At 41.7% G+C, this 24,324-nt stretch overlaps 1 protein-coding gene across 1 annotated transcript in view; it reads left to right on the top strand.

The window, feature by feature from the left end:
• AIG1 (androgen induced 1) overlaps nt 1-24,324 on the top strand; it is a 122,514-nt gene that overhangs the window by 88,785 nt on the left and 9,405 nt on the right. The window contains exon 4 of the mRNA XM_084513945.1: nt 20,137-20,252. Within this exon, the coding sequence (XP_084370071.1) occupies nt 20,137-20,252 (116 nt within the window). The remainder of the gene's footprint in view (nt 1-20,136; nt 20,253-24,324) is intronic.

The raw sequence follows: 24,324 nt of genomic DNA, 5'->3' as shown, positions 1-24,324 counted from the left end.
ATTCAAGTATGAGACCATTTTAGTTTATTTCTCGCTCAGCATTTTAATTTTGCTGTCCTAAGTTAAACAACTGGCTGTGGAATTTTTGTCTCACAACACCTGACCCTGTCAGACTTCTAAAACTTCTCACTTCTAAGAAGTGAGATGTCGTGGAGTATCAGTGTACCTTGTACTTCAGAGAGAAAAGTGCCAGTGAAAATTATTCCACCAAGCTCATCTTAGTTCCCTATATTATTTTTCCACATCATGTAATAACCCAGTTAAGCAGCCTATATGCTTAGGAAAAGTAAAATGTTTTTAATTAAGTTAATTAATCAATTCATAGTAATGTATAAGAAATAGTCACAATATAATGCTATATCATAATCTGTTGGGCAATACCAGAACAGTGTGGCATAATGTTAATCACAAAATAAAACTGATAATAGAGCAAAATTGTTTCAGGGCAGCTCCTGACAGTACACTGTGTTGTCCTGCCGAACACAGCAAGGTCTCAGAAAAAAAAAGACTGCCCAGATCTGTGACAATTGGTGTGCAGAGCTGGGTGCACAAACAGGCACGCACGATATGTCTGCACACCACTTAACTCAGACTTGTACGTATGTGAACTTAAATTCATCGAAAAGCAAAATTCAGAAGTGAAGAGAGAGAAGAGTGGTGTGAAATTGATGGGGAAAGACAGAATTTGCCAGTTAGGAGGACGAAGATGGAGAAGTTTGATGCAGTGGGTGTATAATTAGTGCAATCTGACAAAGAAGAGGCTTTTGCAGGATGTGTTGTGTCAGTTCTTTTTCTAGACAACTTCTCGATGATGTGCGGTAGCAGAGTCTAGTAAAATGGCATCTATTTATACACAGGGAATTAAGGAAGCACGCAGCTTTCAGAAAAGAACATGCATTTGGTCTAATAGTTCTGGTCTGTGAGCCTGCCATGAAAACTGACTGCTGCTTGAAGAGCATGCTTCAGCTACAGTAGTCCTGCAGGAGTGGCAGTGGCTACAGGGCTTCAGTGAATGCCCCGCTGCTCAGTCTGAAGCCTGTTGAATCAGCTCTAGAAGTTCACAAAGGTTACAAAGTTCGACTCCAAGTCATTGACTTTACACACTTTGGGAGGAGAGAACATGTGCACCTGTGCACAAGCTCATGTATGTGAAACAAAGGTGCTAAATTTTCTATACATCTCTTCAACAGGATAGGAGGAATGTGTGTGCTGTGTTGTAAATAACAGAGGAATGTGTTTGCCAGCTATCATAAAAAGTACAGCTTTATTGAGATCAATCATGTCAGTGAGTCCATCTGTTAACCACTTACACATGCATGAAGCACCATGAGTAGTTTACGGTCACTTTGAAATATGGCAGTGTGCTTATTTATATTAACTACATTTATATTAACAGAAATATATCATAATAATGTCATTTTAATGATATACAGAGATGCAGTTTTTAATATAGAGTTATCCATTTAAACATTTTTAACTTAAAAAACTAACAAGGAATGCAACTGCCCCTCATGTGCAGCCCTGTATTTCCAGCATTTCAATGGGAATGGGATCATCAGAACCAAATGTGAGGAAGACTTCTTCCCAGACACACTGCTTGCAAGAAGAAAGATCCAGGGTTGGAGGGGGGGAGTCTGTTAAATTAATTCTTCAGGCTTTTCCCAGCCTGGATCTTTTGTCTTTTGATGTCCTCAGATGCTCCCAAGGACTTTGGGGGCTGTTTGAGCTCAGCTCGCAGCCGCCTGCCAGTCCCATTGGGTGCCATTTCCTCTTCAAAAAACTATTCTTGCAGCTGCTCAGCTCTGCACAGGGAGCGGAAGCCTTTGAAATTGCTGCAGCTTCAGTGCACAGCCTGTTGGAATAGCTGGCATCAAAAAGGAGAGGAGAAGGAGTGCTTATATCTGTTTAAATTAATTATAGAGGCTCCAGCAGAAATGTGAAGGCAAACAGATAGACGAGATCGGATTTGTGGGGTACTCTTTAGCAAAGCGACTGCTGATCAGTGCATTGACTTTCTGCCCCCTGCACAGAATGAAGTGGCCCTGCCAGAAATTCTTTTAGCAAGAAATGTTGGCTGGTGGGACAGAAGGACAGGCCGGGTGAGCAGCTCAATAGCTACGGAGCACCACAGCGGGTTTACATTTTCTGCTGCTTCTGTGGGTAGGTCCAAACCTTTGAACATGAGCAATTCGCTTCAGAAATTCTTCCTGCTACATCAGGAAAAGGTGAAAGCTTTGTTTTCATCCCAGGCAGCCTCTGAAGCTCCCCGACCTACCTGAGCCCTATCTGGCTGTGCAGCAGCCCAGAAATCGGTGCTGTAGAAGTTCCCTTTCTCCCCAGGGTGTGTCTTCCATGACGAGGGAGATGCTGCACAGTGGTGCTCTTGCTCAGCAGTGCTAGCAGGTGAGCTGTGGGGAAAAGGGTGTCTTAACAGCTGAGCACGCGATGAACTCCTCAGCCCTGTGGTGGAGACTGGGAATCGTCATGGAAAAAGCTGAAAAACAGAATTCAGAAGGGTTGGGTTGGGGTTTGTTTTGGCCTGCAAGTCTGCTTTGTTGCTTCCAGGCGTGATGGAAGGGAAGAGTAATCTTTCCTACGTGAGGCACCAGTCAGACTGAAAGAGCACGAAGCTGTTCTAACAAGGAGAGCTGGAGCAGCACTGAAATACAGTAGAATATTTGCCAGCTCCCCAACAGTCCTGCAAGGCTGAGGCTCACGGCAAGTGTAGGCTGTTCTGCTCTGCGTGTGAAATGAGAGAGATTATGCAGCATCCACCTTGAGAGGAGTTTGAGCTACGGCGTCCTTGACTGTGTGGTGCCGACATCCTTCATATGAAGTCACCAGAAGCAAAGAGCTCAGGTTGAAATGTTGTGCTAAAAAGTGGGTCCTCCCTTAGCTGCAAGATTTATCAGAGGTTTTGCCTGAAAGGAACTGACTTACAGGAATGTGCCTGGTCTGCATGTCTGATCAGGGAAAGAGGCAGCATATATTTTTTTACACCTGCTCTCGGTTATATATGCAGGCTTTGAAAAGAGATGGTTTGGGTTTGGTTGCTTCATTCCCTCTTCTGCAGTGGTTCGAATCTGCTGTTGCAGTGGTTTAGGGTGCTTAGGGGCTGTGGTGCGGCTGCCAGACAGTGATGTCAGATGTGGGACTGATCTTGTGGTGCGAGCTTCTTGGCTGGTACCTCCTCGTTCACCAGCTGACACCTGAAAGGATGAAGCAGTCTTTTAGCCGCAGGGTTTCTAATCCCTTTGACCCAGCTTTGGGACTTGAACCGCTGCTTGTTTTAGAGTCAGGGCAGAGCTGGATATGAATGAATGCTGGAATAATATTGTCTTGACAGCTGAGGATCAGGAGATCATTGAACCCCTAAAGTGTGTATACCCCATTGGAAGTTTCAGGGAGAAGGACCCTGGGGGTGTTCACAAGTAAATAATATTTGTGAGACAACAGCGGGGTTCAGAGCTCCTCTTGATGAAAGGAGGCAGCATTCAAGGCACTGGGCTTAGATGGAAGGAGGCAGGAAATTTTCCAGGTTTGCCTTGCAGAATCCTTCTCCTCATGCGCCTGCTGCTCTGGGGGAACGGGTTAGTTCTGGGGCAATGGTGGAGGTGTTTTTTTCCCACAGCTTAGCAGTCTTCATAGTATATTCTGCCTGCAGTGTTTTTCTCAGCCTGTTACATTTGGCTGCACTAAATGAGAATGAATTTATAGTCCTTTACTTTTGGAGGGGGTGGGGGAAGGCAGATGACTACAGTACCTCTTATAGAATATTATTATAAAAGAAGTGTGAATTACCTCCTAGCCTCTCATGCTGTTGAGAAATTGATTTGAATGACATTTTCAAGGTGTTGTTTCTGAGACATTCAGCAATTGCCATTCATCCATGAATGGTTAGTGAGATGAATAACAAAAAGTGGTTTAGGATTCATAGGAGGAAGTGTTAAAAAATAACATTTGGCAGAAAACATTGGTTATACTAAATTCTCTTGTATATCTAAACTGCACCAAGGTTATCTAAGTGGTTTTAGGTAATCCAGTCATTTTGAAAAAAGACTATTTGAGCAACAGAAGCAGTAACATCATTTCCAGTTCTGTGTGGACTGTAAGAGTCATCTGACTATTATGCAACACAATATTATGGCAAGATGGCTTTAAAGGAAATAAAAGCGTCCCTCTCTGCTGGCCATTCTTTAGGCAGGTAAAATATAGCACCATTAACTCCAAATTAACTCATCATTTCAGCAAGCAAACATCAGAATTCAAACATAAGGAGGAGAGAGAAGGGAAAGCAGAGTGAATTTTAGGACTTCATCTTTGGATGGCAACCTGGAGAATAAGTGACCTGCCAGGAGACACATACATTTACTGGTTAGTTATATGCAGGCTTTACATCAGATTTTTTACAGGAAATATTATAAAAAGCTAATGTTATAAAAGCTAATATTATAAAAAGCTAATGTACCTCTAGAAACAACAATACTTTATTTATACAAATCTTTAGAAGGTCCGTATAGATCTCAGACATATGTGCTTATGGTGAAAACAACTAAGCATGGTATTTTGCAGATGCATGACATTTTAAGATTGCTGAAATCTTATCTGTAAAATGCTAGGAGTTTTATTTATACAATATATACTGATACATCTATGTATGGACATCATAATTTAAATGCCTTATGTAACTTGTTTGAATTTTAAATTTTTGCACTGATAGCACTTTATAGTTGGAAGGTATCAAATGCTTAATAGAATTATTAAAAGTAGTTTCCAACAAAGAAACCAAACCATTGTCCTTTGGCAGAAACTTTTCATTTTCATAATTGTTTAAATCTCTGAGTTTTTATCAAAACTTAAACTTCAGTGTTTTGGATTTTTACCAGTATGGGTTTTCTTCCTCCCATTTTATCTTTCTGCAATTTTCTCTTCTTAATGTCAGTGAATGAAAAAAAAAAAAAAAAAAAAGTGATATCCAGGAACTTGCCTCATCTTTCATTCTTCCCTAAGAAGAGATTTAAAAAGAATGAAAAGCTGAAATGGAAATGAGAAAATGCTGGAAAGCTGTGTATCTCCTCTTTGAAATGCACAGCTCGAATGTTATGTATTCAGCCTGTGTCAGCCTCCAGGCTAAGATACATACATCCTACGCAAACATCATTATCAGTGATGAACTTTCATCTTACAGTTTGGATTCCCAAAACTTACATCTCTACCAAAGCAATCAGTAAAACAAATAGTTTGGAGTTCCTTACAAGAAGAACTGTTTCCTAATGCTAAAGGAATTGGCTCCTAAGGACATGCTAAGAGCACTTAATAAAAAATAATTTTCATTCCACCTATCTTCCTCTGTAACTTCTGTTTACAGAGCGTGCTTTGACTCATATGTTCTCCATCTGCTCTGTCTGTCTGTATGCTTTTGCCTCACACACGCCTGCTCGAGATGCAAGGTAAGTTGCCCATCTCTCATTGAGAAGTAAGCAGGGAGCATAAATACCTCATGCTGTATCAGTAGCAAGAACTGGCACTTGAGACATGTAATGCATTGTCTCTAGTGGATTCTGCACTTTGTCTGGGATCCTTTATGTTCCCTGAGTTTAGGGTGCTCAGTAAGTTTATTTTTTCTTTTTCTTTTTTCATCCTTACAAGACTGGGCAAAATACTGTCTTTCCCACTGTTGAAAATATCAGTGGCGACATATTTACTTGCCTCTCACTGTGCATTTTAAACCTGAGCATCTTTAACCAAGAATGCTGTTTCTCCAACTTCCATGAGCTTTCCTCTTAGGAGGACTTAATAGCTGTGCTGTCTCTAGAAAGCCTGCCTCTTGCTATGGCTATGAATGACGAGGCAGCTTCTCTTGTAGCTGCTGCTGGAACACAGCATTAAGAAGAAGGATGGGCCAGGGGATTAATTCCCCACCAAAAGCCAGACACGACATTCAGTGATGAAGCCCATATTAACACCTTTCCTCACACCGTGCCATACAAGTGGAGAGAGACTGGAGGAGCAGAGCAGCACACAGGCAATGTGAGGCTGGAAGCAGAAAGGTAAAGAGGAGTTCTGTAGAGGAAAGACAGATAAATGTAGGAAGAGAAAGAATGCTTCAGGTGGTGATTGCTCTTCCCAAATGAGGTCAGGGCTATGGGTTTCCTTCCTCTCAATAAAACTAAGGCAACAAAATGGAAGTTGAAATGATTTCAGACTCCTCAGAGGGCAGAAAGCATGGTATAATGTACTGAAGACTGTTGCCATATTCCAGTCAATCTATTTTTTTGTTTCCCCACTTTCAGCCCCAAGCAGTTTGAAGACTATTAAATACATCTGGAATATATAAATGAATGAATAGACTGCCATTTGCAAATCCTCACCCAAAATTAAATAATGTGGCTTCTTATTAAATGGGAGATTATTACTGTCCCAACATAGGCAGCAGTGTTAACAACAAGTCTAGCAGAATTAAAGAGCTTTCTGAATGCTTTGACAAATAGAGTGCTAATGTCTTTGATGAAAAATTACTTTTAGCAAGGTCTTCCAAATATTTTCTCCTGTTTCAACCGTATTTCAGTCCCACTAGATGCATCTGTTCTTCACAAAGGAATTCTAGTAGGCACCAGGACATTTTTTCAATAATATTGTTCAATTACTTTACCACCAGAGCTGGTCACATATTAAACTCATGCTACTTTTTAATGAAAAATGACTTTTCAGTTGAAATCAAATATATACTTTAATTATTTTTCTTATTTTAAGGGGAAAAAATAGATTTTTTTCAAACTTTTTTTTTCTTTAAAGATTAAAGAAAGCCTAAATCCACACTGCTTTCATTTCTGAAAAATAGAAGGTTTTTGTATTAACCCTCCCTGCACAAAACCAGCTGTAAACAACTGAATACCTGCAATTTAATTAATCTGCAATTCTCAACGCTCAGCCATGGATTTACTGGTTAGAGCTGTTGACCTCTCCCAGATACAGAGTAAGAAGAATTCCCCACTTTTTGAAAAAAAAAAAAAAGGGGGGGGGGGGAGCTTTTATTTCAGCAGAGGAGAATGGTCTGTCCACAGAGAAGGTTTCCTGAAGGATCAGGGCACAATTCCTAGTGCTGCCACTTAGCTCCGGTGTCTTTAAAACACAGGCAGTGCTTCCCTGCTTTAGAGGAGCTTTAGAGGCTGGCTGGCGCTTGCCAGGCTCCCAGCTGTTGCATGGGGCTGATGGAGCGAGCGCCTGTTCAGATGTCGGTCGTGGCACGACGCTTTGCAGTACGTCCGTAGCCACCCTGAGGTCAGCCACTAATGTTGCTAGAGTCATTTCAGCTCCCTCATCCCTTCCGAAGGCTGATGGAGGGGGAGACCAAAGTGCCAGCTCCTGTTAGTTTCCTCGGTCTTGTGGTTATTCCTCAATGTTTTGTGACTTCTCCTAGGAAGGGGAGGTTGGAAACAGTGCAGCGACTCCCTCCCAAACATTGTTGTGATCTGCCTGGCTCCCTAACCTACTGCATCCTCTCTGCTTCCCAAGATATGCCTAGCTGAAGGCATGCCGTGAATCCCTGAATCCCAATCACATGAGTCACCGAGATGCATGCTGCAAACCCTGGGCTCACATTCATGGACCCTGTCTAAAGTTGCCCTGGAGCTGCAGTCCATTAGTTTTAAGTCCCAGTTGCTCTCTGCTTTCAACAGCAGAGAGAGGTCAGAACAAGAATAAATTTCTCAGGCAACAGCCCAAATATTCCTCTGGCTTTTCCTCTTGTGCTTCTTCTAGCATGTCTACGTTGACATTTACAGAGGCAGATACACTCACATTTAATAAAATGATTTTAAATAATGTGCTTAGATTGGGTGCTTAAACTATTGGATTTTATCCACGGGATTTTCTTCTCCCGCTGCCATGAACGTATGAGGTCAGTACCTTCAGGCCCTTATGTGGCTGTGGACCTCACACCAGGACTTTTCCGAGTTTGACCTCCGGACATGGGAGAGGTGTGGTGCTGTGGGCTGAGCCCAGTTGAAGGCACTGCCAACACCCACATTCCACAACAAAATCCATCACTGATTTCCCCTTGCTTTGGTTTAGACAAGATGCTTGTTCTTTGTTTGCGTGCGTTTCTTCACAGATAAAGTGCTTTTACATGCTTTTTTTTTTTCCAAGCCTCACAGAAATCTAACAAGGGTAAGGAGGAGGTTTATAGAGCATAGTGACAATAAAAGATAACTTAATTATTGATAAAACTAAAAATATACCACACGGCAAGGAAATGTACAGTGGTAATCCCTGCTGGTCCCACAGTGATTGGCTGGAGTCTCAGTATACTTCTCATCCCTTTGTTAAAAGCTCTTTTTTTTTTGGTTTTGTTTTGCTTTTTTCTTTGCAGTAAAATGGCAACATGGTAAAGTGGTACCTGGTGTTCCTGAGGTGAGAAAGAAGTGTTAGCATCTACTAGAGTTACCTCTTTAAAGTTTAGGATTTATTGAAGGGCCATAATATAGTTTCAGGCCTTTTATTAGTAGTTCTGCTGCTCTTGGACATTTCATCTAAGGGATAGTGTGTTTTTTTTGTTTGTTGGTTTTGTTTTGTTTTGTTTAATTTTATTCAAAAATTGAGAGCATTAAAAAGTTGGTTTGAGACTAAAAAAAAGATTTCTAAACAAAAGTACCCCACAGTTTTGGAGGCTAATAGGTCAAGTAATTAAAATACTAACACCAGTCCAAAACCACAACCACCAACAAAACACACAAAAAACAGATTTTTCTGCAAGGGAAAGTTCAGTAACACTCTAAGAGCATGTTGAAGCCGCAGCACAAGAGGAGAAACAAAAGGACTGAAGTTCCCAGCCTGGCATGGATGTACCTCATGTAACCTGTTTATCAAGTGCTGTTGCCAGTAGAACGGGCCAGGTTCAATCACTTTGTTATTCTTGCTGAAAATAACACTGGCTCGGGACCCCACATAGAGACTTGCAGAGGTGAATCACACACGTGGGTGCCCCTACCCTAATAAGCAGTCTATAGATACTTGCTAGCTGTGGCTCCAAAGGCTTAAAGGGCAGCCTTATTGATGGGAGTAAAAAAATAAACATGTAACATGGGAAAGCCAGTGACTGATAATAAGTTGACAGTATTAGGTAAGTCTCTTTTCCCGGAGATGCCGTTCTCCAGTGTAAGGCCTCTGTAGGAGTGAGCCTCAGGCATGTCAGGGTTGTTGTTATCTCTCTTCACCAATGAACGTCTGTAGTGATCATCCCTGTGTGTATGGGTTTGCTCTGCAGTTCTCACACTGTGGGTATTTTAGCTGCAACAGAATGATGTTACAGCTAATGTTATGAAACACATCCAGTGACTGACCGAGCTGTTCCCACCTGAAAGGCATCTCCATAATCTTCCACCTCAAACACAGTCGCACACAGTTTGATCATTAATGACGAGGAAACTGCATGTGGAGCTGAGGCCTTCCTGTTGTCTCTCTGTTCCTCAGCTACAAAATGTTGACAATTACAGGACTGTTGCATTTAGAAAATACCTTGAGTGTGAACAGAAGAGATTTCTTAAGTGGTGAAATGCTGCAGGTCGGGGCAGTTCAGTTCTCCCTTTCCGCTCTCACCCCAGAGAACCAAGGAGATGGTGTCAAGACCATGCATAAAAATGCAGCAACTTTTGTGGTCCCAGTCCTGACCAGGAAGAGGAGATGGAAGAAGGGGTGGGGAGGACTGACAGTACTGGATGTAAAGGCCAGTAACCAAACAGCCGGGCACTTGGGAACACAGATGATGTTCCCAAGAACGTTCTGATCATGGATCAGAGTCACAGAGTTGCTGAGGTGGGAAAGCACCTCTGGAGATCATTTTGTCCACCTCCTCTGCTCAAACAGGGCCACCTAAGCCAGTTGCACTGTACCATGTCCAGTCTGCTTTTGAATATCTCCAAGGACAGAGACTCTGCAGCCTTCAGTGTTTGGATAACCTTACAGTAAAAAAAAAAAGATACTTCTGACCTTTAAAGAACAGTGTCTTGAGTCACTTGCATGTATGGGTGACCTCAGTCCCAATACAAGCATCCATCTCCATACAGAAGAGATCAGACCAGCTGAAAGATACATGGCAAAACCTTACAGCTGCCTTGCTTTACAGTTTTATGAGAAGGTGCTGCAAAGGAGGTTCTGTCTTGAATCCCTGTAGCAGTAGGGGAATATGGATAAGATTTTTGATACCAGAAGAATGCATTATGATCCTGCAATTATGACTAAACTGATAAACTTCTCTGACCACATTTAGCAGGGTCCTGGGAAGGAGACCAAGGGATACCTCACACCAGCTGCTTAGGACCTCAGCAGATTTGCTGTTGCTGCGAGGCTGGAACAGAAGTCTTTGAGGACTTCATTCTAGGAACACCAGGCAGAGTAGGAAGTCCTCTTTTCTCCAGGGTTCCCCAGTGTTTAAGAAGTGAGACCACTTATCCCTTTGCAGCTCTTCCCCTCAACTACTGCTCTCCGAGGAACCACTGGCCCCACACAACAGTTCTGCTGCCCTCCTTACTAGGAAAAAAGCTACCATGTGGTAAGAAGAATCACATCGCATCTCCAGCTCTTCCTGTTTCACATCTGGGATAGACAGGCCATGCAGTTCGCCGATACCTCAGTGAGACCAGTCTGGCTGGGGACAGAGCTCGTAAGGAGGGAATCAGAGCCAGGCTTACCAAGGTTAAAGTGAACAGAAAAAAGCAGGCCAAAGTCTGCAAGACAACACAGAGAAGCCAATATAGCTCTGCTACAGTCTGATTATCTTGAAGCCCTTTGGTATCACATATATTCAATATCATAGTCCTCTTGTGCTTATGATATGTTACCCATCACTGCAATCCTCAATCAGTATTTGACAGCAGGAAGCAGTAGTGTATTTCCCATTAGCAGAGTTTATCAAGCTCTGCATTATCTGCAGTAAAGGAAGATTACTTGTTTTTGCAGAGTTCAAAATTTAAAAGAAGGCAACATAAAAGATAAACTCTGTACAGCAGTTTACATCCTCTATTTTACAATATTCAGTAAATATGTACAAACATGCATTTACAGATGAGGTTTTCAATGTCCACATTCACCAAGAAAAACAGGTAAGTAAAATGTGTTCTATGTAAGGAATAAAGTTGAATTTTGCTCTAAGAGAAAAGATCATTTCTTATTTGCTGACATTTTACATTATAACGGCATAATCTTGAGATTACTTGATGTGTAGTTTGTCTTCAGCTGTCATCATATAGCAGGCATGGCTCAGAGAAGACAAGTGCCTTAGTTCAAGCATGAATGAAAGGCAAAACACCTGCCAGTCTCCATATATGTTCTTCTTCCCATGACCCTTCTCCCAAATGTGTACATTTGTGTGCTTGTCCAACCATGCTTCAGCCATGCAGCATATGTGGAGTTCAGAAAAATGGGACATTATCAGGATTCAAACTTATTTTAGAGCAAGGGGAAAAACTTCCTTGCATACTATGCTGGTTAACACTGCGATCTTTCTCATTCTAAGCATGTATATGCATGATTTAATGTGATACCATTTGTACAAAGTATGCCACCCTCTTGAGACCCTTGTATTTATCTGCTTTCAATTACATTTCAAGTATTCAGAAAGTCTCCTATACTAATCCCGTCCAACTTGGAAGCCACATAGCTCATGCATGAGACTGTCAAACATGAGTAGTTGCAGATGTCAATGCACCAGTGGCAGGAATCCAGGAAGACAGATCAAGGCTTAGTCACTGAAAAATACATGCCAGCACATCTCAGATACATAGCATTGTAGCACCTCATAAGGAAAACGTGTCGTGACAGGAAATCAATAACCTCTTGGAGGTGATCTGGTTTTGAAATATTCTTGATTAATTATGCCAGGGTGTGTTTGGCAACATTGCCTGATCCAGCATTAACCTAATGCTTTTTGCATGAAGCGCTATTGTAACTGGTCTCATAAGTCAAGCCTGATGGTTCAAGGCAGGTTTTAAAGGGTCAGGTTATAGATTTTGTAATGTCTTTGTGTCCGACGTTGCTGCTTTTACTATGGAGTGTAGGCTTTTATTATCAATCAAAATAACAATTGTATTAAAATGAACAATACCATTTAGGACTAATTGAGTTTGAAGCATGGTGATCCTCCTAAATAAAGTATGTCATACAGTGGGCAAAGTAAGTAGGGACTGTCAGTGTATTTTCGTGACAGAAGACCGTAGTTCAGGATGTTCCCCAGGCTGGTTTGCAGAGAAGCAGCTCTAGAGGACACGCAGGGGGCATACCTCCCTCTGTCTTCTCCCACCTTCCTGCACAGCTTCATTTTCCCCCTCGACAAGGTTTCCAGCCATACCTGCTATTTGGGCTGCCCCTGGCAAAGGCAGGCAGCTGCCCAGTGTCAGCACAGAGGCTGGAGGAGCGTGGAGCTGGTGCTAGCGCAGTGTTTGTCCAGGGGCACAGGCACAGCTGCTTGGGATGCTGTTTCCTAACGCACCTCTGCCTTGCAGTGGAGTACACACTGTTTAGGAGACGCAGGGCAGTGCTTGTCATGCAAAGCTGATTACGGACAGATTGCTGGGTGCAGTAATGAGACCACACTCGTGTTATTCTGCTACTGTTTTCTGTAATACGGGAGCAAAAAGGCTTAGGAAATCATGTCACTCCCCACAGAATTATTTACCAAAGGAGTTTGCATGTATAATCTAAAGAAATAGTTAAATATAGATAATGACAATGCCTGTGAAATAAATTGTTTGAACCAACTTGCAGATAAGTTGCAGTTACCATGTGATAGATGAACATTTGACCTTTGGCTACCTCACCTGCACAACACCCAATAAATCCAGCTCCTCAGTAACCACTTCCAAGATTTTAAATTTCCGAATAGCATCAAAGAGCCACCATTTGAAAAAGAAACTGCCAAAGAATGGATTCTTGATTTTCCCAAATGTGGAATTTCTTTCCCCAAATTACACTGGCCTGAAGCCCAGGACAAGCAATATTCAATCCTGGACCAGAGACAGATTCAAAGTCCAATGTCTTCAGGTTAGAAAGAGGATCCTTTTGCTATCATGAAGCCAAAAATATCCTTCTGTGAAAGCCTTAGTGCTGGCCATGGAAGAATGCCAGACACTAAAATCTAACACGGCACATTTTATGTATAGATAAACTTTTCAAATCAGTTAAAAGAGCTTTAGAAAGCATATTCATACAAATTATTTTCTCCTTTTGAGGCCTGTGTAATTGGCCTCATGATATGGAAGGAACTGGCTTTTCAAGGAGAGGAATACTATTTTCCATATGAGTAGAATTGCTTTAAACCATTGCTAAAATACATCTGCAAGCTTTCTGTAGCGACATTTGTGCTAGGAATACATGAGGCTCAATGAATTTACTAGCACTTCTTCATCATGACCTGCATAAACACCCGGCAATCATTCATGTAAATTAAATCTGTTGTACACGTAAGTCTGTCCATATATATCTATAAACATTGATTTTAAGGATAATTGTAAGACACGAGAAAATATTTCCTTGCCTGGATAAACCTTTTTGAAAATGGCAGGTTAGGAAGTTCTAGGACAAATGGTTTAACCGGTAAGAGGCAAATAGGCTGAATAAAATATATAGAAAAATACTTTGCCTAATATTTTGATTAATGAGTGAGTGATCCTTGCACAGGACATGCATGTGTGTATGTCTGTTCCAGTCCTTACTGGCACATTTTCTAATGATTTTGTGGCAAAAATAAGGACTTGAGGTTGAAAGTAAACTGGACCTCACAAGAGTTTGCTGAGGTGTGGCTGATTGAACAGCAGCTGAGCTTTGTTGGTTGCCCTCGTACTTTAAAAGTCTCCTACCAGTAATGCAGGGCACACTGTTGGGAGCTGATGGGGGGAGTTTGGGCACGTCCTTGAAGGAACAGAAAGTCTGGCTAAGGGATTCCAGCAGAGAGGGAGAGGTGACTTACATGACATTGTGTTTTGCATGTGTTTCATGATACCCAGATATGTGACGTGTATTAAAAATTAATAAAAAAAATCATACCAAAAAAAATCATACCAAATTGTACAGAGGTGAAGAATATTAAACATGTAGCATGACAGTGCTGTTTCAGTTGGCATCATGGCACTGGTATTACCTAATTTTGCTATTCCAGATGGGCCACATCCTATCCCATTCTGTCCCTGCCACCATCTTGTTTCAAGTCCAGGAGACCAAGATTTTGTTGTGTCTTACATTAAGGCATCATCTGCACCTGCCAAACATACGGATTGATGTGCAGGAAGGACCTGCAGTAACTCAAAGAGGCCAAGACAGAAGTGAGGAGGCATCACCCCAGGAGTTACTGAATTGGGGTGAGGAAGGCACAGAGGGGGTCTCTTGGACCAGTAGGACAGGAACTGATGGGAGAGGGACAGCTCAGAGGGAAACAGCTGAGAAACGTCCAAATGCAGAGAGGAACCAAGACAGTGAAAGAGGTGATCTCACCGAGAGACGCCAAAAAGGGCCAAGACGTCTCAGAGCTATAAACTTGACTGAGTAGAGGCACTTTCTTACCAGATTTCCATTACTTCTCTGTATATGCTTGCTCTTCCTAGGCCGACACCATGCACAGGAACAGAGATGCGATCCTCCATTCCTCCATAGCTACCCTACATGACCTTGAGTAAGGCCTTCCATCTCTGTCTTCCCATTCTGCAAAATGGGGATAGGACATCCTGCCCCTATAGAGCAGGACTGCTGCAAGGGTATGTTTAGTGAAGCTTCTGAGGTGCTGAAGTGCCTCAGTGATTGGCACTGTGGAAATTCTATAGATAAGCACCTATATATAACCTTCCCTGACACTAATGCAGTCACAGGGGTGAGAGCAGACTGACAATGCTGTTTCAGTATATAGTGTATACTGCATATGTCAGGAACAAGGAGAACAAACCCGTCAACTTTAGGTATGTGTGGAGAAAAGGATACAATTCTGATTACATAAGATACACCATGTCCACTGAATGTATGTACAGAAAAGAGGAAAAGAGGGGCTAGCATTAAGGAGGAAGTGTTAATTTTCTTTTCAAAGGACTCTACATTCATATTGATTGCAAATGGTTGTCTCTGGCTCTTGCGTGTTTTGTGGCGTTGTATGGTATTAGTCTTTGTTCAGATCATGGAATACTTCTTCCTCTCTCCAACCTACAATAATAATTAATGAGCTGTCTGTGGCTGCCTTGGAGTGCATCCTGTGCATCAGTGTGTCTCAGTTAATAGTCATAATTTCTCATTTGTAAAAGGAAAAGTGCTACCAGCACTTTCAGTCTCAGAAGGGTTCAGACTCACTCAAGGATTCCAATTTATTATGCACCCATTTCTGATATCCTGCTGCTCTCTTTATGGATTAGGCTGCCTTGGTGGAAGGTATCATCCTTCAGATGACACATAAATACTCTTGCCAGCTGTTCCTTTCTCAGAAGTTTCTCAACAAGTAAATCACGATCATGCCCCTTGTTTTACCAGTTTCTGATCTGGTTCTCCACTTTACTCCAGTAGGAACATGCGGAAAATGCAGCTTTATTACTGGTATTACTTTGCAAATGGTGCTGACTACAACTGTAGAGATTTTAGGCCTAGTAGTATCGGTTTCTAGGGAGAATACACTGGTTGTGATATTAAATGAAGAGGAATGGGCAAGGTTATTTTGCTGAACATTTCTGTAAAGTCTTTAATCTTGGGAGCTGCACAAACTCTTGAGCAGCAAGAAGGAGATGCAGACAGGTTGCTTCACTCACTCTGACATGCAGCAGCTGTTTTAACAACACATAATCAAGTTGGGAGCTCGGAAAAAGAAGCGAAGGATGGCGTCCTACTGATGGAAACTAGATTTTTGAGAGGAATTTAGGAAGACAGAAAACGGAGGCAGCCAACAGATGCAGCAGTTCACACAGCCATTTGTGCAGAGGGCACCAAGGAGGGGCCTCAGACGGATTCATGGCAGCATCAGCAGCCTTTGGTGTGGTGGTGACACAGCACTGGGCAGCTTCCCCAGCAGGTGTGGGAGCAGCCCTCCAGGTCCCAGGCTGCAGAAATTATATAGATCAGCACATAAATGTAGGCTCCTTACTCCAGGAAAGCTTCCAAGAAAACTTCTGCACCGTAACTGGGAATCTGAGGAGGCAGGTGCTCTTTTAGACTGCACTCCTGGTCTTAAAGGTAATCCTGGTCAACCTCTGCAGATCAGGGCTGGGTGGCTTAGTGGGAAAATAGCAGCACCACAGGTTGTGCTAAGGACAGAAGATACCAATACTCAAAGCTGTTGACTTAGCACCTTCTAAAAAGCTTTAAAGTTCCCTTTGGAGCACAGTTAGGGGAGGACAAAAGGCTAGTCAAGGTACTGATGAAAACAGTGTTAAAAAAAGCAGCACTTACTAGTTGGAAGATAAAACATACAATCAGGCTTTCAAGAGCAAGCATTTAATTTGCCTAAAGACTATTACAGAACTCATTCCTAATGTACTTGATTTACATAAAATCTCTTCTTCCAGCTACCTGTTGCAGAAGTGCAGCCCTCCATCAAACCTCGGTTTGTCAAGCCAACATTTCAGATGTGCTGCCTATTCATAATGTGCTTTTCCAGTCTAATATGTCATCAGGCACATATATGCCATGTGAGGGGAGATGTGTGTTTTAAAAATACCTTTTGAAGACTGTGTCTTTCAAGCAGAATTTCTCTCAGAAAGTTGTTGCAGTGGTTCAAGGAATTAACCACCTGCAGCCCTCAGGGTGGTTTTCGCAGTGTCCACTACTTGAGCTTCACTCAGAGGCTGCTCCTTTGGAGTCAGTCTCGGAGAGTTTCCTGGATCAAACTGTCCATACGATATCCTTCCTGCAAATACCACCTGGACTGTGAGTCAGGGTGGTCTCTGTCTGTCTTCACGTGTCGTTACCAGCAGTTGAAGGTTCAGCAAGCCAAATTTCTTCCCCACTTGTAGGTGACCAAACCTCAGGAAGCAGCACTGAGTGGTGGATGCAAAATGGGGAGGAAATTGCAGTTTGCTGCTCTGCGGAGACCAGCACTTGCTAGCAGATCTGTCAAATCTCCTTCCTTTTCATTTCTTTCTGTAGTAATAAAAATGCCTTATCCATATAGTATTTTTCACTCGTAATAGCATAGATTATTACTGTTATAATACACAATACTAGTCATTATGTTCCATAAGTTGCCCTTTTCTTTAAGACTTTAAATGTTGCAGAGTGACAGCTTCTTCTACAGTGAGTAATCATCCTCACCATTTTGAACCTCCTCAAGCCTGAGCCTTCTCTTAAGTAAGCCTCTAGAGATACTTTGACAAGCAGGGTGAGAAATGTGCTGTCCTTCCCAGGCCTGTACCAAGCTTGATGGTGAGTCAATGGGATCAGTCCCCGAGATACCAACTGGGCATCTTTGGTGGGCACTGCATGACCTTTAATAAACAGGTCAAGGAAGCATCAACATTATTTTCGAAGTGTCAGATTCCAGCTGTCCCAAGTTTATTCAAAAATCAGGTGGTAAAAAAGTTAGAGGGTATGAATTGTCTGGCCTTCTGCACCTGTACTGCTCCCAGTAGATCTCACTCCAAGCACATTTGACTCCCGCTCACCTTTACCAGGCCTTCATCCAGGTGCCAGGCTGATTCACATTTGGTATTCATAGCTTGAGTTTTTGGAGATAGGTCTGTTTGACAGAAGGTATCCCTGCTTACAAAGGGTTATGCTTTTTAAATTAACGTTTTTGAAGGGGCTGGAAGTGTAGGAAAGGGAAATTTTGTCTTTTTTGTAGTTTGGGTAAAGCATCTTCAGTAGCTTTTTTAAGTGGCGGTTTCACTAGAATGTCTTAAGCTGAAGTTCATCCTTGGCTTTTTAAAACTGTGCTGTTTGCAGGTAGCACCTGCATTTGCTCTAAGTGATTAAGATTAAAGATACATGTCTGTTTTTTCTCCTTTTGCTTCTAATTGCACTGTGCTTTTTGACAGGATGTTGTACATAAAATCCTCAGTGCTATAGCTCATTATCCTCTTTTTTCTCTTACCTTTAGAAAAGAGCAGAAAGGAGAATTTAGGAAAATAATGACCTATTTTATTATATAACCACAGGAAAAAAAGAAAGGAGAAAAGGATTCTGGATTAGAGAGCAGTTACTGAAATTATTTTAACTACTTTTTAATTGGTAAGCTACTGAGTTGTTATTATCAGTGAAGAGTGCATCAACAAGCAGTATCCAAAGTGGCAAACGCTTCAACTGAGAAATACGGTTCCCAAGCTCTGCAACTGTCATGTGTGTTACAAGCAGTTAAGACTAAGTGACTGTGTCCCAAGAATACGTCATACAAGAAATATCAAGGGTGGGTTTGGGAGTTAAAAGTCTTTGCCGTCTTCTGTTTGTGCCTCTGAAGAGGTTATGGAGCCAGGGCAGGGAACATTTGCACAGCCTCCAGCTACAGGGTTTTGGGGGCTGTGCAGCGAGGTACTGATCTCTGTCTAAAGACCCTTTTCACCCCGATGTAAGACTTAGAAGCGATCCTCCAGGGCTTGCATCGCTGTCAGTCCCTGTTAATGGACTCTGGAGGTACGGAGCAGTTAATAGACCTCTCCTCTAGCAGTGGGCACCTCTATTACAGAACGCGTGTAAAACATCTATGCGTTCCCTTGATGCTGTTTTATACTGTTTAAAGGGATGGGGGCGGAACAAGTTGTTAAAAGATGAAGATATTGAAAGCTCCCCTAACTGCTGTATTATCCACCTGACATTCTCCAAATGCCAGTCATTAATTACTGATGTATTGAAAATCAGAGCAGTTATCCAATTCAAATTATGTTACATCTGTGAGCCAGAGCCTTTCCATTATCTTATCATTTCCCATTCAAACAATTCTTCCTTCTCCACATTTGTTAAAGGCTCAGTACCCCGCTGTTTCTTCTCATGGAAACCTGTTATGCACGTGTGGATATTTCTATTCCAAGACTGTCTTGCCTTCATGTTCGTGAGGGTCTACAGCGTAACTACTGCAAATGTACCAGTTCGGCCCTCCATCACCCCAAAGTACTACATGTGCACATCTCATGGTGGGTTGTGGCCAACATAAACCGTAACCTTCGTTTCCAGACATAATGTGGGCCCGAGGTGGCAAGGCAGAACATGTTTCTGGAGCGTGCAGTAATGCTGGTTCTAGGTGAGGTGTGTATTCGGAAATGATGGGGTTTATTTCACGACATGCTTGTGCTTCGGTTTTCATGCCTGCCAGCACTCTGAGATCTAGACATCAAGTGCTGGGGGCAGGCTAGATGCAATTTTTCATTCTGCTGACGTTAATTGGATGAACAGACCTTCTCAGAAGGGACAGTGTAGGAAAACACGTATGGAAAAATGACAAAATAAGGCCTTTCACAGCTAAATAAAGACAAGTGGCTGAAAAGGTTTTTACAGCTTTGGCTTTCATATGTTTCATTTGGGAATCTAAAACCATTTTGCACAATAACTAACAAATTAAGATTCACACCACCTTTCTGAAGAAGGTAATTGCTCCTGCCTTGCAGATGAAGGAACAAAGGTATTGAGGCTATCATTTGAAAATATGTCCCCTGTTCTCAAGTCCCCAGATTGAGATGCATTTAAACCTGATTCTCAGAAGCATTAAATACCTCCATTTATATTCATACATTTGGCATTGTTTGTGCCTACAGCTTCTGAAAATCAGACACATTGCCTCTTAACTTGGACGGTCAAAATAACCAAACTGATGTGGCAAACATCACAGAGCAATTGCGGGCTGAGCTAGGACAGGGATCCCTGTCCCCTCGGAATCCATGTCCCCTCGTGCCACATCCTGTTTTCACTCACTGAGTGTCCTCCTTGGATCTCTGGCCAACATGAAAAGCATGTTCTGCTCACTCAGTTTTCCCCCCGCTCTCTTAAACGATTGAATGTTATAGAGGTAATATTAAGCATTCAGGTTATTGATCTACTTTATAGAGTCATATTACCTTTTCTTTCTAGCCATCCAGAAACTGTCTTTATTTTTTTGTGATTAAGATTCTTGTTGCAGAACTATCATGGAAATGCAGTGAGAATCATTTGTATCACCTGTTTTTCCCCTGTTGTTTTGTGTTTTATTTTTTTTAGCATACAACAGTTTTGCCCTTTATATTAATCGAGATGAGAACAACACATCATCAGTATCCCAGCAGGAGCTGCGGACTGGCTGCAGTGTGCACCTTCGCTGTTGGCTATATTTTATGGTAAGGGCTGTACATGCTGTGTTTTCATATTGTATTGGGGGTTTTGTACTGCTAAATTTGGGCACATATTTCATTATGGATATAATCGCTAACAGATTCACGCTGCATGCCTCGTTTGGTCCAAGACCTGGGCTTTGTCTGGTTTCCCCAGATGCTTATATTTTTAGAAAGTATATGCCAAACCTCACACAACAGGAATTTGTTGAACAATCCCATGTAAGCAGTGGTCTTTCCAAGGGTACATTTTTCGACCTTTTTTTTTCAGGCTAAATGTTTTTCTTGGACCTTCGTTTTATTGCTTAGGGGTTTTGTTCTATCAAATAAAATCAAGAATAGGCAAATGATTTCCTGCATCGGTATTTACGCGGCAACAGAAAAGATAGAACACTGTCTTTTTTCTTTACTAGTTCATAAATTCTTCCCGTAAAATTGATTGCAGAATAACCTAGTAATCCAAACACTCTGGAGTTTATTTTTAAAAATGCAAATGTTTGTGAAAAACTAAACAGCAATAACCTTTTCTATGCAACATTAAATTCTGTCTTTGGGCAGTTTCTATTCAAGCACCTGACTTATATGATGGAGTTAATTTACTTTGGTCATTCTGGCATTTTACTTTTCACTAAGCCTTTGTTTTGCTAACAGTGCTCCTTTGATACCATATATCCTCTATCCCTTCTGCAAGCATTTCATGACCTCCTGTTTACTTCTTCTCACATCACAACAACCCTCAGCTCAGAGGATGTTTTCCAAAACTACGGATAATACTGCTTTTACCACCAGTCAAGTGAGATCAAACTAATGAGAGAGGAACACAGGCTCAAGGCAGTACTCTAATACTGCTTCAGCCATGCTATTTTTCCCTTCGGTCCAATGAAAGAGAAGCCATTATTCATGTACATCGACGCACATCAAGTGATCATAAAACGACTGTGATCCAGCTGAAGTGGGATGCTGTGTCCCAGGATGCTAGTCATATTCTGCCACTTACTTTTATAAGCATGCATATACTTGTTAAGCTAGACTAATATTTTCAATTTAAGATAAGAACAGTCTCATGCACAGAGGCACATAATGATTTCTTCAGGAGAAAGGAACTTCTTTTAACACTTACATGCTAATAAGTAACTGTGCTATTTATTTACCACCTTCCTCTGAAGTTGCCTAGACACAAGATAGCAGAGTTACTGTACCCGTGATCTGACCTAGTATGGCAGTGACAGTTTCCTCATGATCATCTGAGTAGACACATGGAAAAAAGTTCAATAGAAATAGAAAAAATGAAGCAATCTAGTTCTGCAAATGAAATAAAAACAGAGGTGTCTTAAATTCTTTTAAGAAGCTGTTACAGTATCAGTGTGATTCTCATATGGCTTGATCCTGCCTACTACGGTGCATCTGAACCCTACAGCTATAAGTACAATGTAAAAGGAAATTGTAGGACAAATAAAGCAGAGGAAAAAGGTTCTGCATTAAGAAATTAACTTCTAGGCAGATATTCGGTCACAGGCTACTGTCATCTTCCTTAGCTTTTGCTGTTTAAGGATAGGTCTATTCTCAAGTGACTCATCTTTTGAGTTGTGATTCTGCAGAAGATGATATGAGACAATTGCTTATTCTACCTAATGGTAGCCCTGCTAAAATCTGCACTTGCAGTCCATTACTCAATCCGTTTTTATGAAAAGAAGTCTTTGGGAAGGCAAGAGGGACACACAGGCTGTACCATGCCATCACCTGCAAGTTCTGCATCTGCAGCCTGCAGCTGTTTTTGAAGCCTCTATCCAAGATTTGGCTGAGGCTGCAGGGTAAATCATGATACAATTATATCAATACAGTGTATTTAATGTTCACAGAATGAGGAATAGAAGTATGAAAAGTGTATTTTTCTCATCCATCTTACTCAAGGGTGCGTGCTTTTCACAGCTAAGGTTCACTGTCTTCCTACTGCTAGGTAAGCACATTGAAGTACTGTCTATGATCACTTAGAGAATTTGTAATGATATCATTAGGATTCACTGCTCCTGTACACTTTAGCCCCCTCAAGGTTAGCACAGTGCATTAAGATGAGATGACACCTGCAAATGACCTGGTTACATCCAGCCTTTTGGAACTTCCTTCCTTTGTATCTTTGGTTGTCTGTGGGTCCCCTGCTGGTGCAGAGTTCTTGTTGGTTTTGGTTTTTGTTTTTTTACCTTGAAGCCAGATATCTGCTGCTTGAGCATTAGAGTCCTTCTCCCTATGTCATTGTTCCCTCAGCAGAATTGTGTATAAAATGTAGGCCGTTGCTAATCAGATGTTCTGTTTTTTACCTGTGAATTTTGAAGTCTCCCCACCTCATCTGAAACCTTCTTACCATGCTGCGTGATTTATCAAGTCTCACTTTTACTCTAAAGGAGCACATAGGAGGGTATTGTTTAGTTGAGGCTCTGTTAATTCATTTTTCAACTACAGGTAGAGAAGATCTTCTGACTTGCTTCATATGTGGCTGAATCTTTCACATATGGAAGGGATGATGGAATAGGGAGCTTTTATTATATGTATTTGATAAATGAGAAAGTGGGAAAAACTCTGAATAGAATCACCAAAGTTAGAAGAATATAGCTAAATAACTTGATATCCTCTATTCATTTTTCAGAGACGTAATTTGAATCACAGAATCACACAGAATCACAGAATCACAGAATTTCTAGGTTGGAAGAGACCTCTAGATCATCGAGTCCAACCTCTGACCTAACACTAACCAGTCCTCCACTAAACCATATCCCTAAGCTCAACATCTAAACGTCTTTTAAAGACCTCCAGGGATGGTGACTCAACCACTTGAGAAACATACTGAAGAATTAAAAAAAAATGATGTATTTTTTTAAAATTTATGTTTTCATTCTCTCTCTTCAATCAGGAGAGCATTTGGTAGGCACACTTAGCTCATGTACTGCCTGTGGAGGGAGAGCTCTGCCTTGCTCTTAAGGAACTGTGCTCAGGCGCAGCATTCACAGATTTGCATTGCCTGTTGCACACCATACATGGACTTTCAGGATCAAGGCCATGGGTTAGGTTGGGAAAGGCCAATTGGCTTTATTTAACATGGCTTGAAAAGGTCACAATTTGTGTTGAATTGTTAAATCTAGACAGTGCTAAGAAAACCCAAGAGCTTGCCAGTACTACCAGAAAATACTGCCAATGGGAGCATGGAGTTGGTTGTCAAGGAACAGAAAAGAGCCAGAAATGTGTTGCTCCTTGTAATAAGAATGACCTCATGGCAACTAATATCAGAGCCTAATATGTCCCTAAAATAAACCGAGACGAATACATTTATTTAAAATAGCTTTCTTGTTCCCTCTGCTTTTGAGTACTTGAGGATGCCAGACAATCAGACCCTAAGAATCTGATTCCACTGCTGTAGTCATGCAGGGCTACGTGTTTGGGAGCAAAAGGCTTGATCTGCTCTCTCGTTGCTATCTTAAATCTGCTGGAAGTTCTCTCCACAAGTGCCAGGCTTGGACTCGATTCATAAATCTATTAAGCTGATAAATCTACTTCCATAACTCAGGTACCTTTAAATTTTCATTTGAAAATAAAGTTTGACTTTAAGTGACTTTAGGAGAGTTCTGTAGATGTGCTGAGGGAAAGCATTTAGATGGTGTAATTTGCTGAATTCTTCTCGAGTGAATTTAAGAAAGGAATGTACGCTCCGAGAATTTGGAATGAATTTGAGATAGCTGCTGTCAGCCTTGCTGTAGGATTTCCACTAGCGGTTCTCCATAGAAGGAGAGGAAGATCAGAAAGAGCAGATGTTGGCAAAAGGATAGGGATGCAGACTGCTTGGGTAAACCTTGAAATTGAGAAGGGAAGGGTGAAGAGCAAAAGGGTGAAGCTTGGTGAGAATTGGCAGCCATATTTACATGTATTAAGAAGGCAGGATCAGAAACCAGAAGGATTTCTGAGGCGGCTGAGTGTGGAAGTGCTAGATACAGATGGAGCAGGAGACACAGCATGGCTGTGCTAGGGTCTGTTGTGTGTCTGTATGTCAGGAGAGGGCCATAAATGCTTTTGGAAGTGAGCGCTGGGGAGA

The sequence above is a fragment of the Aythya ferina genome (assembly GCF_964211825.1).
Source record: "Aythya ferina genome assembly, chromosome: 3".
NCBI classification, from domain to species: Eukaryota; Metazoa; Chordata; class Aves; order Anseriformes; family Anatidae; genus Aythya; species Aythya ferina.
The sequence above is the reverse complement of the archived record's forward strand: the minus strand, read 5'-3'. Positions and strand labels throughout refer to the sequence as shown.